This window comes from Pimephales promelas, chromosome 23 (genome assembly GCF_988280905.1).
Source record: "Pimephales promelas chromosome 23, fPimPro1.hap1.1, whole genome shotgun sequence".
Classification (NCBI taxonomy): Eukaryota; Metazoa; Chordata; class Actinopteri; order Cypriniformes; family Leuciscidae; genus Pimephales; species Pimephales promelas.
The window spans coordinates 3,265,381-3,280,869 of NC_142791.1; the positions used below are offsets into that span (position 1 = coordinate 3,265,381).

The 15,489-nt window shown below is 37.1% G+C and overlaps 1 protein-coding gene across 12 annotated transcripts in view; it reads left to right on the forward strand.

Moving 5' to 3' along the window:
* Positions 1 to 15,489, forward strand: part of cux1a (cut like homeobox 1a) — a 134,810-nt gene that overhangs the window by 66,345 nt on the left and 52,976 nt on the right. For 10 of the 12 annotated variants that reach the window (XM_039676623.2, XM_089126135.1, XM_089126140.1 and 7 more), the window contains 5 exons: positions 4,408 to 4,486; positions 8,801 to 8,938; positions 11,532 to 11,682; positions 13,469 to 13,539; positions 13,626 to 13,692. In XM_039676623.2, coding sequence (XP_039532557.2) covers positions 4,408 to 4,486; positions 8,801 to 8,938; positions 11,532 to 11,682; positions 13,469 to 13,539; positions 13,626 to 13,692 — 506 coding nt within the window. The remainder of the gene's footprint in view (positions 1 to 4,407; positions 4,487 to 8,800; positions 8,939 to 11,531; positions 11,683 to 13,468; positions 13,540 to 13,625; positions 13,693 to 15,489) is intronic. The other 2 variants (XM_039676624.2, XM_039676626.2) reach the window with 1 other exon arrangement.

Below are 15,489 nucleotides of genomic sequence, written 5' to 3' on the forward strand. Positions count from 1 at the left end.
AACTTATTTATCGTCTGGTGTCGTTTAAAGCCCTTTGAAGCTGCACTGAAACTCTCATTTGGACCTTGAACCGTTTGGTTCCCATTGAAGGCCATTATATGGAGAGAAAATTCTGGAATTTCTTTTCGACTGAAGAAAGAAAGACTTGGACATCTTGGATGACATAGGGGTGAGTAAATTATCAGCAAAAGTTTTTTTTTTTTTAAAGTGAACTACTCCTTTAAAAAGAATGGTTTATGTTCTAATACATTTTACAATGTAATTGAATCCTGCGTTGGCAAAGCTAAATGTTATGAATGTTCAGTGTCACTTCCGGTATGCTGATTTGGTGATCCAAAAATATTTCGTATTATCAATTTTGAAAACTGTTGCTGCTTAATATTTTTGTGGAAACTGCAATAAATTTTATTGCAAGAGTCTATGATGAATAGAGCATTTACTTTAAATATATATCTTTTGCTGTCAGTTTATTGCATTATTTCTGAATAAACTTTTCCTAATTTCCCCCAAAATCTTTGGCATGTCAACTTATTCAGGTCTTCCCTTTATGTGGCCATTTGTAAGCGTTTATTTGAAGGGTATAATGTCTGAGGCTGTTTGTGGGACTTTGTGTTTAAGTCCTGCAGCATGACGACGCCAGATGCCCCGGCCGTCAGATTTAGCTGGTGGCGGAGTAAGAGAAGAGCAGATAATTCACGCTGAGCCGCGACGGTATCCGCAAAGTCACGCATGCCACTTCTGCCTGCTTCCAGGCAGCCTTACAGTCTCTTAACCTCATGTCTGCTTCAGAGCTCTGAGAGTTTAAAAATTGACATTGGTTCCTGCTGGATTTCAGGGGTAGACGTGGACCCGTGCCGAGTTAGAGAGAGAGAAACAGAGACAAGTTTAATTGCTCCATCTGCAAGAGGGCTGCAGAACTTGGCCCAGCCTGGGCCGATCCAGATGTTTTCCGGCAAGAAACATCTGAAAATGTTTAATTTCTTTCCCATAGGAGTGAAAAGTCTGTTACATGTTGGATATTTACAGTGGCAACTGCCCTGTTCCATCCATCAAGGCCAGCCGTCTCAGGGCTGCAGATTTACAGCTTTTATTTGATGTTCCGCTGCTAGAAGACCAAACACACAACACTTGTGAACATGTAAACAGCACAGGAGTTCAACGTTTTCTTAATGGATAAAAGCAGTACTGTTGATTCAGACCACATTGTTTTTGGGTGTGGGGTACTGTCGTTTTGGTGAGGTTCAGAAAGACTTTTGAAGAACCTTGGAGGATTTGATGCTGCGTCCACGTCACGGCAAAATGACCATAATTACAAGTTCCTGACTTGTAAAAACTGCTTGCGTCTTAGTCAAACTTTTAATTACAGCTCGGAATTCTTCTGAATTTTATGAACATTCTTACATGACCATTGTGACAATGTAAAAAAGAACAATGAATTTGAAGTTCTGAGTCCAAGAATGGTGAAAAAAACGTATTTTAGTTATTTTTTAATTTGTCTATTATATCTAGTTTCAGACTTTTATTATTACTATTAGTAGTGTCTAATAATATGTTATCTTTTAATACACCATCCATTTTAGTTAAATCAAAGCTGATTTATTATTTTTTGGTTCTACACTCTTAGAAAAAAGGGTTCATTGGGGTTCTATATATGAAGCATAGGGTTCTTTACTCAACTCCAAAGAACCTTTTTTTGCTAAGGCTATTATTCATTCATATATATAATTATTCTGCAACATTTTGTAGTTGTAATTAAATTATTGTTTATTAAACTGTTGTCGTACCTTAATATCACATTTTAATCATGCTGATTTTTGGAGAACAAAAACTGAAATGGCACTCTTCGTGTGAAATAGATTAATAAAATGATATAAATATATACATTTTCTAACCCCCATATCTTGACTTTTGTGATCATTCACATGCATTCATAAATACATTTTAGGGTCTTGATGTTTGTCAATAATATGAAATATTTAATCCGGAAAGGACAAAACAAATGATAGTGAATGAACCCAAAAGGTTCCATATAGAACCTTATTTCTGGTTACAAAGAATTCTTATTATTAAACCCTTAAAAAGGCTTCTGTATAGAACATTTTAGGGGTTCCAAATACGTAGCGCTGATAGAACTTTTTAAGGTTCTATATAGAACCTTTTCTTTTAAGAGTGTAGAATCTTAAGAAACCTCTTGAGTTCTGGAATACTGAAAAACCCAACTCTGTGTGGAATTTTCCAGGACTTAACTTCCAGCTGTTGGAATGTAGAACTCGGGTTAAGCTAGGTGAAGATTTGGTTCAGTTTTTAGCAGCTCCTAAATTACTGTATACAGGCCATACTGATTTGGGTCCCTGTTTCCTGTCAGGTTTGACCCAGTTTGCTAGATTTGGCCCAGTTGGGCCCGGCTGCATGCTGGTTCCTACAGCAGGCTGTCATCATTAGAGTTGCACGGTGGGAAAGTGCTGCCATGGCATTTTGTAATTTCTATAAGCGGTTCACCACACCCTACTGAAGACAATCACTCTAAATGTGTCGATCCAAGATGTTTGTCCTGCCTTTGGTTGTCACATTTTTAAGAGTTCAGTTCACAGCAACTTGAGAATTGTTGCATTTGGTGGAAACTGGAAAGGCGCTAGCAAGATGGAGTATTGGTTCCAGCTCAAAAGGTTGGCACCCTAATTATGTTGCCTTCTAAGATTTTAGTCAAGCATTGTATGCATTGTGGAGGAAGCAATCCCAGAATGCATTGCGACAAGCTTCAAAATTAATCCGGTGAGAGAATTTTGTACTATATAGTTAAATGTAAATTCAATCAACTTGTTAACATAAAATGTATAGAAATCAATTGCAAAATAATGACAAGATGGTATCAACAGGGTATTTTTGGTCAAAGCACAACAGAAGGCAGTTGGATGATCTATTATAATCTGGCCAGAATCGGCACAGCTGTGTGTGTATTCAGATTAAGAGAGATCAGTGTCTTTATTAGAGCTGTATAAACTGAAGAGCCTATATTACTACCTTACCCCTCTCACGCTCTCGCTCTCTTTCCCCGTTGTGTGTTATGGCACTGGGTTTGTTCCAGCTGTCATACATCGCCACTGAAGGGTCAATAAGGTCACCTGTGCCAGCGAGACCCTGGAAGACAGAGGCTTACTGCTTAGTGCAATGATTCCTTTTTTTAATTCTATAGTCATTGACTGTGATATTCTTATGCTGTGACGGTGCATGTACATATGTATCTGGATTAGGAGTACTAAAGATGTACCAATAAATATTTCTTATAATGCACTTTATCGGTCTACCATCATTTAGAATTAAATTTAATTACATTTTTTTTTTAATTATCAGTATAAATTATAGTTTTTTTTTAAATTGTTAATATATGAAGAGTTCAGATGCAAAAGCCTCTAAGTGCCATTTGAAATTTTCTTCTAAAATGACCATTTTTATCAAGCTTGTATATTTAAGTTCAGTAATTTCACTTAAATGACAATTAATAGGTAATCTTCATTGCAATTTAAGTGAAATTACTGAACTTAAATATACAAGCTTGATAAAAATGATCATTTTAGAAGAAAATTTCAAATGGCACTTAGAGGCTTTTGCATCTGAACTCTTCATATATATTTTTTTATTATTTTTTAATAATTAACTTCAGGATTTATTTATGATAATTAGTAAGGGGGAGTTTAACAAAAGTATTTATTTATTTATTTTTACTCATTATCAGTGAATATTTTTGTTAATCATTCTGCATATTGACATCTGTTATGACGGTTATCATGCATCCTTGTGCAAATTGACAATTAGATTGTGTTAGGGGTGGTCCCTCAGTGACTGTGGCCACCATTCTGAAAATCATCTATCTTCAGGAAATGATGAAGGCCTCTTCTTGCAGTGGGAGCCGTAACCCAGATACAGTATGTAATTTGCCCATACGTACGTGTCTGCGGCGCTCTATATTAAGGCCAAAAGTTCTTCTCATTATCAGAGTCCCTCATTACCTGTTTCTGTCATCTCATGCTCACAGGGATTTGGATTTATACCTGATAATTACCTTCTATATAAAGCCAACCAGAAACGGCCCGAGCGTATACACCTGAAGCGTGCCCCCAAAATGCCTACGACCCAGCGCTTGGAAAAATATCGCATGTGTCAAATAATGAATGATTTACCATCACGGGTCACGGTTATGTACACTTAGCCATTTTATCTAGGTCGAATTGATGGTAAGTGATGCACATAATGTGCGCATGTTCAAAATCCCCTTTTTTTAGGCTGTTTTGCATATGGCCATCTTTAATGGACTCATCCTCATTGCTAATGTATGTAAATATCAACCTGGTTGCTAATGCAGCTACCCGATTCAGTTATTGTTTTTTTTTCTTCCCCTCATTGTTTCAGATCGACGCCTTGAGTAAAAGAAGTAAAGAATCAGAGGCTGCTTTCCTCAGCGTGTACAAGAGATTAATCGATGTCCCAGGTATGTCTCAGCTCGCTCACACACACACACAAATGCACTCACACACACACTGCTGCAGTGTTTCACCGAGGCGAGAATCCTGCAAACACATCAGTCATATTTATGAGACCTCCGTCTCTAGTGTCTAAAACACACACACATGTGCGCGCGGGCCATCTTAATGACTTCTACGGCTTTAGAGACCTGCTCCTTTCCAAACTCCACGCACACGGAGAAACTTGGATTCTAATAAAATCCACGTTCATTGCCCCACAAACACCTTTTAATCTTCCGAATTGGCTTTCTAACGGTGAGATAATGGCCCCCTGATCCTCAGTTTTGATATGGTAATGTTCTGTTGCGCTGATCTATAATAAGTTAATGGTGCCGCAAAGGTTCATGTGACATCTCGAAGCGTCTTTTGCTCGGCTGCTCAATAGAGTTTTGCAAGTTCACCAAGGGAGAGTGTGGATAATGAATCAAACCCTGCTTAGGTAAAAGTGTGACCGTGGAGTGTATCGAAAAATCCGGCTTCTGGTTGAACTGAACTTTTGGGAAACCTTCAGACACCCTAACAGTTACACACACACACACACATCTAGCTGTTTAGCCCCGCCCACATCTGTTGAGTGACAGGGAGGCAGGCAGACAGACAGTGCCGCCTGGGCCTGTTGGAGCAGGTCGGACTGTCTGCCTGCACAACTACTTAGTATATCTCTAAATTACCACAATGCTGCGGTCTGGAGATCCCGGGCCAACTCAACGGCATGTCTGTGTGTGCTTGTGTATTCGACTACCTTTATTTGTGTGTATAATGTGTTTTTTCGAGTATACTGTGTGTGTGTGTGTGTCTTGCAGGATGTTGGAGTGGGAGGTCTAGTCTGGGAATGTCTGTTTCTATCTGTGAAATCTGGAACTTGTCCAGTCCTGTCTATTTGTCTGTGAATGTGATCACAGCTTGACAAATTATCTTGTGATAGTTACACTGGTACACTGTGTAGGCGTGCATGTGTGTGAGCATTGTGGCGTGTGTTAGCGGGAATGTTCGGAAGTGTTTCAGGTAGTGTTTTATGTATGCAAAATTTAGCTTACATTTAGCAAGACAGATTTGAAACAGATTTACTATTTGAAATAATATACATATACAAACAACAACAAAAAAAAAAATATATATATATACACACACACATACTATATATGTATGTATGTATATATATATATATATATATATATATATTTTTTTTTTTTGTATATGTATATTATTTCAAAGTCCATGTAATAACAGAGACACAACTCAACAGTAAAGATTTTCTTTTTTTACTTTGCTCAGTCTGGCAATTTTTGCCCCACAAATACTTTCACTAGCCCCGACAAAAACATTTTCCCCCTACATTTTTATTCATTTAGAATTTTACTTCAAACTTATTTACATTTTTTATGTGTGTTGTTGTTGTTGCTGTTAACTAAAACTATTGAAATCATTTTCATTGATTTAAATAAAGTAAATATATCTAAAATGAAAATAGAAATTGAAAGCTAAATAGAAATATTGAAAAAAAAAAAAAATTAAAATGCCAAAAATCACATAACAAAATTGCTAAAACCTGAACTAAAATTCAAATGAAAATATGAAATAAAAGCGAATTCATAATATTAAGAAATACTAGCATATTAATAAAAAAATACAGTTTCCTGAAAAATACTGCATACTGTGATGGTTGTTTACTACCAAAGACAGGAAATTGTACATCCATGTTTCCCATGCCAAAATGCCACTATGATTCTCACCAAGTCAGCCATTGTGAATTCAGGACTTACTCCTCTATTCTGTTCACACTGTAATAATTATTTCAGAGATTCACTTCTGCAATTAATCAGTTGCTGGTTTAGGGTGATTTTATTGTTTGTTTTTTATGTTGGTTTTTGCTTTTAGAGACTGAAGGTGTGTCATAGATGCTTTACATCTCCTAAATTTTAAAACATCTAAACATTCCCACTTGTCCTTTTTAAGTTCTTTTGGTCAGGCCGTCCAGCACAGCACTTCAGTTTAGCTTTAGACCTCAACCTAACCGAGCGGATTGTGCTTGTGGTGTTGTGTTGGACAGCAAATGACACGCATCTGAATTGATGTGCCTGTGTAAATCAGATTTGAATTGGCTGGTCATTTGAGTCACATGACAGTCACGTTCAGAATTGAGCGACACGCGTGGTCGCCCATCAAGCTGAGTTGAACCGAAACGGCAGTTGCCACGGCTACAAAAGGGAACACACTATGACAGCATATCATTCAGACTTCCTCTTGCAGTTTTTAGATATGACACACTCTCACACACCACACATGCACATCACACATAACACACCCCATCAGCGTTTCCTGTACCTTCAGAGAGCGAGGGCGAGGGATGTGTGTCGAAAACCACAATCTCGACTGTAACTTCATGTAGGACTTGTACAGGAATGACATGTTTTATTTTACACTCATGTCTGTCAGCTTTTTGTTCTCCGATTTTACTCTCACACTCGCTCTCTCTCTCACACTCTCATGTTCCGCAGGGGCTAATAAAATAGTTTGATTACATAATTAACTTGGCTGTCTCATTAAGGAAAATCAACGGGAACAGGGCCATAATTAGTCATATAGCAATTAGCATTTGAGGGGGACAGACAGTGATGAAAAAGCATGTGTGTGTGTGTCAGAATGTCTTAGTCCTTCAGTGCGGAGGGCTGGCCCGGTCCCACACCACCGCTGCGCTCGACCCCGCTTTCACTTAACATCGCCTCCCATTTATGAAAGCGACAAATTAACACCCTGCCAAATATGAATTACCATAACTTCTTTTACAACCTGCTAATCGGAAATTCCAGCAGCTGGTGGTGTATTTTGGTCGCTTTTTCTGACATAAATGATTTTATAAATGAGCGGGCTTTGATCGAATGCACTAATTTGTCAGCATAATTGTTTCCTTTTTTAGAATTATTTAATTAGAATTTTTTTTTTGTATTTTAACTGCAAAATATTTTATTTATTTATTTTTTCATAATATTTTTTATTACTTCTATTTTTGTAGATCATAAAAATATATTAAAAAAAACCTTTGTATTTTGTTTAATTTGACTGAGAATGCAAGTGCCCTTAGTTTACTCTGATGGTTCCACACATTTGAGATTATTCATTATTTTTCAGTTTTAACTTTTAAGGGACAAGTATAATTGATTTAAAATATGATTTATATTTTTTCTCAATTTAAAAAAAAATCAGATTAACCCTAAAACCGTATTCTGGACAAATGTGGGCAAAATAGTTTTGATTTATTTAAAAAAAAAAAATACTTCCCTTGATCTGAGCGGTACAAGACTTGGCTACTTTTCCTAAGTTTGCCTCCTGAACACACACAATTTTTTTGACTCAATTCTACAATGTTAAGTGGGTAAAAAAAAAACCTCCTTAATCTTGTATTTGGGTCAAAAATGGGCACCCATAGAAATGAATGGGAAAAACTGTAATTTAGAGCATTCTAAAATAAGCCAAAATAAGACACCAGGTGAAAGCAAAGTCACTTCATCTTTAGGTTTTAGCTCTAAGAACTTATTGGAATGATATTTTAATGTAGTTAAAATAATAAAAATAAAAACATAAAAATAAGCATAATTTACATAGAAAATATAGTACTTTTTGAAGTAAATAAATTCAAAAATTCCCCCAAAATAAAAATTAAAAACACCATAAATGGACAACTTTATCGAAGACAGTGTATAATAATAAATAAAAATTAGGATCACACCTGAGTCCTCTGTGCCCACATTTGTCCACAATTACTGGATTAAGGGCTATAAAGTGAATACGGTTTGAGGGCTACATTGTTTTTTGTGAACATGGAGTAAATATTGTGTTTTAGTGCATCCTTGTTTTTAATCACTGTTGTTAATGTTCTAGCACAAATTAGAATTACCATGGTACGTATCCAGAAAACACGGTTACACTGTACTTGCATAGTGTCTGTCCAAAATCACTAAATCAGTGAAAATACCATGGTTATTTTTTGGTGCTTTTTTTTTATTGTGATTTAACAGAGCAGAATTTAAACCGAGGAGCTGGAGCGCAGTGTGGATTTATTGGCGTGTTTTGGCTTGGTTTGTTTTTCTAGTTAACATTTTTAGCTGTGGTTGGCAGTCCGCAAAAATGCAAAAACACTTTTAGGTATTTAATGAAACTGCACACTGCACATAGACAAACCAACACTGACTCTCACTCACTGAATCAAACCTTTGACCTGCTCTGAACGCGGTACACACAATATTCTGAACTGTGTGTGTGTGTGTGGATGTGTGTTTCAGATCCTGTCTCGGCTTTGGAGGCAACTCAGCAACTCCAGGTGACTGTTCGGAAGATGCACGACTTGGAGACAGAAAACCAGAGGCTCAAAGATACACTACAAGAGTACGAACGTGAAATCGCAGAGGTTAAAAACCAAGGTAACCAGCCCAGTTTTCAGTGCTGCTTGAAATTAACAAAACTAAATATCTAACTTTCTCCGCATATAAAAGAAATGAGTAACACTTTAGATCCAATTCTCACTATTAAAGGAGTAGTTCACTTTTAAAAAAAACTTTTGCTGATAGTTTACTCACCCCCATATCATCCATGATATCCACGTCTTTCTTTCTTCAGTCGAAAAGAAATGAAGGTTTTTGATGAAAACATTCCAGGATTTTTCTCCATATAATGGACTTTAATTGGGAACCAAATGGTTCAAGGTCCAAATGAGAGTTTCAGTGCAGCTTCAAAATGCTTTAAACGACACCAGACGACGAATAAGGGTCTTATCTAGCGAAACGATCCGTCATTTCAAAAATAAATAAAAAAGTTTTATAAGCACAAATGCTCGCCTTGCACTGTTTTGTGACACGCGTTCGTGACACTCCTGTTCAAACTCGTTCATCAAAATGAACAAATCTTTTTTCGAGTCATGACTCGAAGGGTCCTAGTCTAGATAAGACCCTTATTCATCGTCTGGTGTCGTTTAAAGCCCGTTGAAGCTGCACTGAACTCTCATTTGGACCTTGAACCGTTTGGACCCCATTGAAGTCCATTATATGGAGAAAATCCTGGAATGTTTTCATCAAAAACCTTAATTTCTTTTCGACTGAAGAAAGAAAGACGTGGACATCTTAGATGACATGGGGGTGAGTAAATTATCAGCAAACGTTTTTTTAAAAGTGAACTACTCCTTTAACTAGAAGCTTATTAGCATTCATATTATTAGGACATTGGCTTTTTTAATGTTGTTTTAAGCATATATGAATGCCGTATTCTACAAGCTACCCTTGATCCTACCCAATACCTAAACATAACTACCTCACTAACTAGTATTAATCAGAAAATTAGGAGTTTATTGAGGCAAAAGTCTTAGTTAGTAGTTAGTTATTAGTGAGAGTTGGACCCTAAACTAAAGTTGGACCAAGAAAGGTTAACAAATGTTAATCCAAATAAAAAATGGAAAAAATATCGGGTGGATGGAAAAAAAAAAATGCTAATTTTTTATTTACACGCATACACACATATTCATTAAACATTCGTTCATAGCCTACTTTTCCCAATACGGTCCTTATGGATAACATCAAGTAATATTATTCTACGCAAAATTGTCACAACATGTAAGTTAAACGCTTTTTGTAAGCATTCTCATTTTATCTGTATCTAGTCAAGTTGGCAGGCCGAATAAGTGTACCCACATAGACTGGCCCTATTTTTGTTCGAATGAGCTGTAGTCATCTGAGCTCTATTTCTGTCCCTCTGCTGTTTCAGCCAGACATTTTTCTTTTTTTAACATAAACTACTGGGAAATATCACTCCCTCACGGTCTGGAATTCCCCTAATCGATGCAGTCCAATAACCGCAATATTTTATTTGTCCTGCACCAGCCGTACGAACCACCACCACGCGCGACCTCTCACGCAGACACGCGTATACGTATACATTCTACACACTGATCTTTCTCAGGTCAGTGATCCTCCAGTCTCCCAGTGTTTAAAGTCCAGTTTAGCATTTAAGGGTCTAAAAGGGCTCTTGTGGGACTGCTGCTCATTGATTATGTGTCAGCGCTGAAGTGCTGGAGTTTAAATCACTGCAGATGGCTGTGCAGGAGACGGAGAGAGGAGGAAAAAGCTCTCTATCAGGGATATTTTTGTGTGGATGTGTGTGTGTAGGCATGCAAACGCACATTTTTCTATCATGGTGGGGACTTTCCCTTGACTTCTGTTTTTTTTATACTGAGCTAATGAAATTTTCTATCCTCGTACCCTACACCTAATCATAAAAACAAGTTTCTCAGAAACAGTTTAACATTTTCTTTAAATAAACAATTCACTCTAAAATAAAATTAGTCATTATTTACTTTATTTGATCCTCATGCCATTTCAAACTTGTATATCTTTCTTCCTTCTGTTGGCAAAGCAAGCAATGTGCTGGTCACTCTATTCAATGCAATTACAATGATTAGGTTTTGAGCTTCCAGGCTTCACATATGATGCAGAGGCACTATAAAAGTAAGATAAGAGTGGTTCATATGGATTTCCAGTCTTCTAAAGTCACACTAAGAAACAGACTGAAATATAAGACATTATTCACTGATAATCTTCCCTCAAGTGGGCTGTTACAGTACCCTGAAAACTGTTCAGACTGGATCATTGAGTCTGATTTTCAGTGAGAAATGTCTTGCATTTCGGTTTGTTTTCCCACAAAGCTGTCATACGGCTTCAGAAGACTTGGATTATAGTCGTATGAACTACTTTTATGATACTTTTATAGTTTTATGATGCTTTTGTGTCCTTTTGAAAAGGCCCCATGCATTGTACACGTAGCATTGTCACAGTCTTCATTGCTCCTTTTGTCTTTCCATGATAGAAAAAGTTTCAAGATTTTTCATTTTGGGTGAATTGTTCCTTAAAGATATAATTTGATATGTTTATTAGGTGTTTTTCCTCTTGGCTGTGAAAAAGCTAAACTAAAAACATCCATAGTCCTCCACTGTCTTTCTTTTGAATGCCTTCTCGTTCTCTCTTACAGAAGTCACTATTAAAGCACTTAAAGAGAAGCTGGAGCAGTATGAGCGTTCTCTGCAGGACAAGAACACAGAGGAAGCTCTCGATGAAAACCAGGACCGATCAGGAAGAGAAAGCAGAGAAAACCTTCCTAACAACTATGCAGACCAGGAGAGGTTAGCCCTGACCATTGCACAAATCCAATACTACATTAATCATAATGTTTATGTTGTGAATTCATAGGCTGTGTCTCAAAACCAAGTGACCAAGTGAGCTGCCTGCCTAGACAGCAATGTGGAGCATCAAGCTGAATCAGCAAAGAAATCATAACAACATTATGAATGCATAGCTAGAAAAACAACATTTTCAGCTTTTTTAGGCATCATAGGTCACTATGACCAACACTAAATTTAGGTAACATTTTTGTGAATCATAGGTGCCTTTGTAACTAAATTCTGAATTCAAGGCAACATTTTTCCACCGTGATAGTTGCGCTGAATGTGTCTGGATCAAAACTAAAACCATTCAAAACATTTTTGTTGATACTAGTAAAACAAATGAAACAACCACAACCAAATAATTAAAGAAAAATATAAAAACGAATATTTTGAACTAATTCAAAATATTAATACAAACTTGAATAGTATCTCAATGATGCTAAAATAACATTAATCTGGATAGGCAGCTCACTAGTAAACTCGCTTTAAAAATATAGCTATGCATTGGAAATATTAAGTCATTAAAGGGTTAGTTCACCCAAAAATGGAAATTCTGTCAATAATTAATCACCCTCATGTCGTTCCAAACCTGTAGGAGCTTCGCTCATCTTCAGAACACGAATTAAGACATTTTTGATGATATCCGAGAGCTGTCTGAACCATCCACAGACTGCAACATAATTACTACCCACAAGCTCCAGAAAGACTGTAAAGACATTGTTAAAATAAGTAGTAGTAAGGAGTAGTTCACTTTTGAAAAAACTTTTGCTGATAATTTACTCACTCTCATGTCATCCAAGATGTCCACGTCTTTCTTTCTTCAGTTGAAAAGAAATTAAGGTTTTTGATTTTTCTCCATATAATGGACTTTAATGGGAACCAAACGGTCCAAAAGACACTTTCAGTGCAAACTGCAAACTGTTTAAAGGCCTTTAAACGATTCCAGGCGATGAATAAGGGTCTTATCAAGCGAAACGACCGCTCATTTAATATATAAATAACAAAGTTTAAGTTTTATAAGCTCAAATGCTCGCCTTGCTCTGTTCTGCGATGTGCGTTCGTGACTCTCCTGTTCAAACTCGTTCATCAAAATGAACAAATCTTTTTCCGAGTCATTTGGTTCATTCAACGAACGAAACTGACTCGGAAAAAGATTCGTTCATTTTGATGAACGAGTTCGAACAGGAGAGTCAAGAACGCACATCGCAGAACAGAGCAAGGCAAGTATTTGAGCTTATAAAACTTAAACTGTTATCACCATAACGCTTACATGTGATCATGTGATCCTGTTCTGCCAATAGTGAACCAGCGTTATGCCATAAAACTTTGTGAACAGCCCAACAATGTGAATAGCATAAGATAATGGCAGGGAAGAGATGAGTGTTGAATAAAGGCGGTACATTTGGGGTGGGTTTGCGCCCAAAACGTATTCTCGTCACTTGCTAAACTTAAGGTTGACTCGGACAATTTTAACGATGTCTTTACTAACTTTCTGGGCTGGCAAATGAAATTTCCTAGTTGCCTATGAAGGATTGTGACCGCTCTCAGATAATTTGTGTTCTGAAAATGAACGAAAGTCTTGGGGTTGGAACAACATGAGGGTCAGTAAATAATGACAAAATCTTCATTTATGGGTGTACTATCCCTTTAAACGTTAAAAATGTCACTTGTTAAATGTTAAATGTCTTTCCACTAATATATGTTTGGAAACAGTTGTTTTAATTGTTCTCTGTATGTCTCTAAGCAGTCAGCCACAGCAGAGCCGGGACAGCAGGACAGAAGACTTGGACATGAAAACGCAGTCCTTACAAACAGGTTTGCTAATGCATTCACCGTCAGGTTTTTCGCAATTACATGCATGTACTTCAAATTTTAAACCTGTTTGTTTTTATGTTGCACAGCACTTGAAGCAACTCAGGCAGAACTCCACGAACTGAAGACTAAATACGATGAAGAATCCACAGCAAAGTGAGTAACCGTTTTTTAATTCTGACGGGACGCAGCAGGAGACAGTGTGGATTAGCGCCGCAATGGCTCGTATTCCCCCTTCTGTGTTTCCTCGACTGTCTGCTAGGCGTGCTACGTCTTTGTCTCACCTTTGCACACACACATTTGCATGTCCATGCAGACACAGACAAACACACACACCCCTTTGATCCACACCAAAACAGCTTATAATCCTACTGCAGACAGGTTTGATTATGGGGGAAAACACAGTGTGGTGAAATCACACCTTCATTCACGGACGAGTTTTGATATTCAATAGTCCTCATATCCCGCCCATGCTGTCTTCATGGCTACACGAGACTGAATAATGGATGACACAATCCTCATAACTCGCACGGATGCTCTGAGTATCCAATAATGACGGGATTCGTACCGTCGACTGACATTTTGTAGGCGGTGAATCAGTGTGTGCATACTTGCTCAAATGCGCCTTTTGTTTGCACATTGCGTCTGTTCGCCTTGATCTGGGTCATGCGTGTGTGTGTCTGCGTGTGTGCGTTTCTCCGCTTGCTCTCCCTGTCATGTGGTCGGGGTTAGGTGGCAATTTCCTTGTCTCGCTGTCACTGAGGAATGCATCCTGTTGCAGAGTGTGCTCGCTGCGGGCTGTTTCGGCGCTGCTCGATGCGCTGGGAGTGGTGTAATTACACTACCTGTGATCAAACCAAACCCTGCCATGCCAGACCCCCAGCACTGCACCTCTGAAGTAAAAGAAGAGACTTTTTTTTTTTTTTTAGTTTAGAAACCGGAAGGCCATGGCGAGGTTCATTTGAGGAAAAGATATGCTTCTGATTTCACAAGCATTTCAAGATAAATCTCACTCTCATGCTTGCGCACAAACTTTTGAATATGACTGTGTACGTGCAAACAAGAAAACGCATTGTGATGCTCAGGAACATTGGCCTGTTTCCAATCCGCCGGGTCCTCTTTCAGAGACTGTGGCTGGTTAAACGTTTCCACTCCATTAGATTTCTTACCTGATGCTCCGGCTTTCGTTTATTAGCTTTCTTTTGGTTTATGAACTAAGATTATTCACAATATATTGGGGATTGATTTTGCTCTTGATATAAAATTAAACTACACATTGTTGAAATCACAATTTAATTGTGAATGCGAGCGTAAATATAATGTTTCCATGATGTGACGGTATATCAGAAGACATTTAAATATTCAATGTCCTATTTTGTTGAGCCAGATTTTGAACCCAATGCTACGTGGTTTGTTTTATTAATTTCTGATCCATAATTATTTATTTTTATTGCATTTAAATGTTGTTTTATGTAGGTTTTGTTCAATTATTGAACTTTTTTGATGGCATTTTATATATAATAAATCGTTAAATATTGCTTGTATATGCTTTGTTGGTCAATCTTTGAATACATCTTTCGTTTAATAAACAAAACATCTTTATTATTAGTAATAATTAGGGTTTTGCAAAGATTAATTGCAATTAATCGCATCCAAAATAAAATATATTTTTGCATTTATAAATACATTTGCACGCATGTATATATTTAAGAAATATTTGCACATAAATACTGTGTATGAAGAGTTCAGATGCAAAAGCCTCTAAATGCCATTTGAAATTTTCTTCTTTAATGATGATTTTTTGTATTTGTATTTTTAAGTTCAGTAATTTCACTTAAATGGCAATGATAATTACCTATTAATTGTTATTTAAGTGAAATTACTGAACTTAAATATACAAATTTGATAAAAATCATCATTAAAGAAGAAAATTTCAAGTGGCATTTAGAGGCT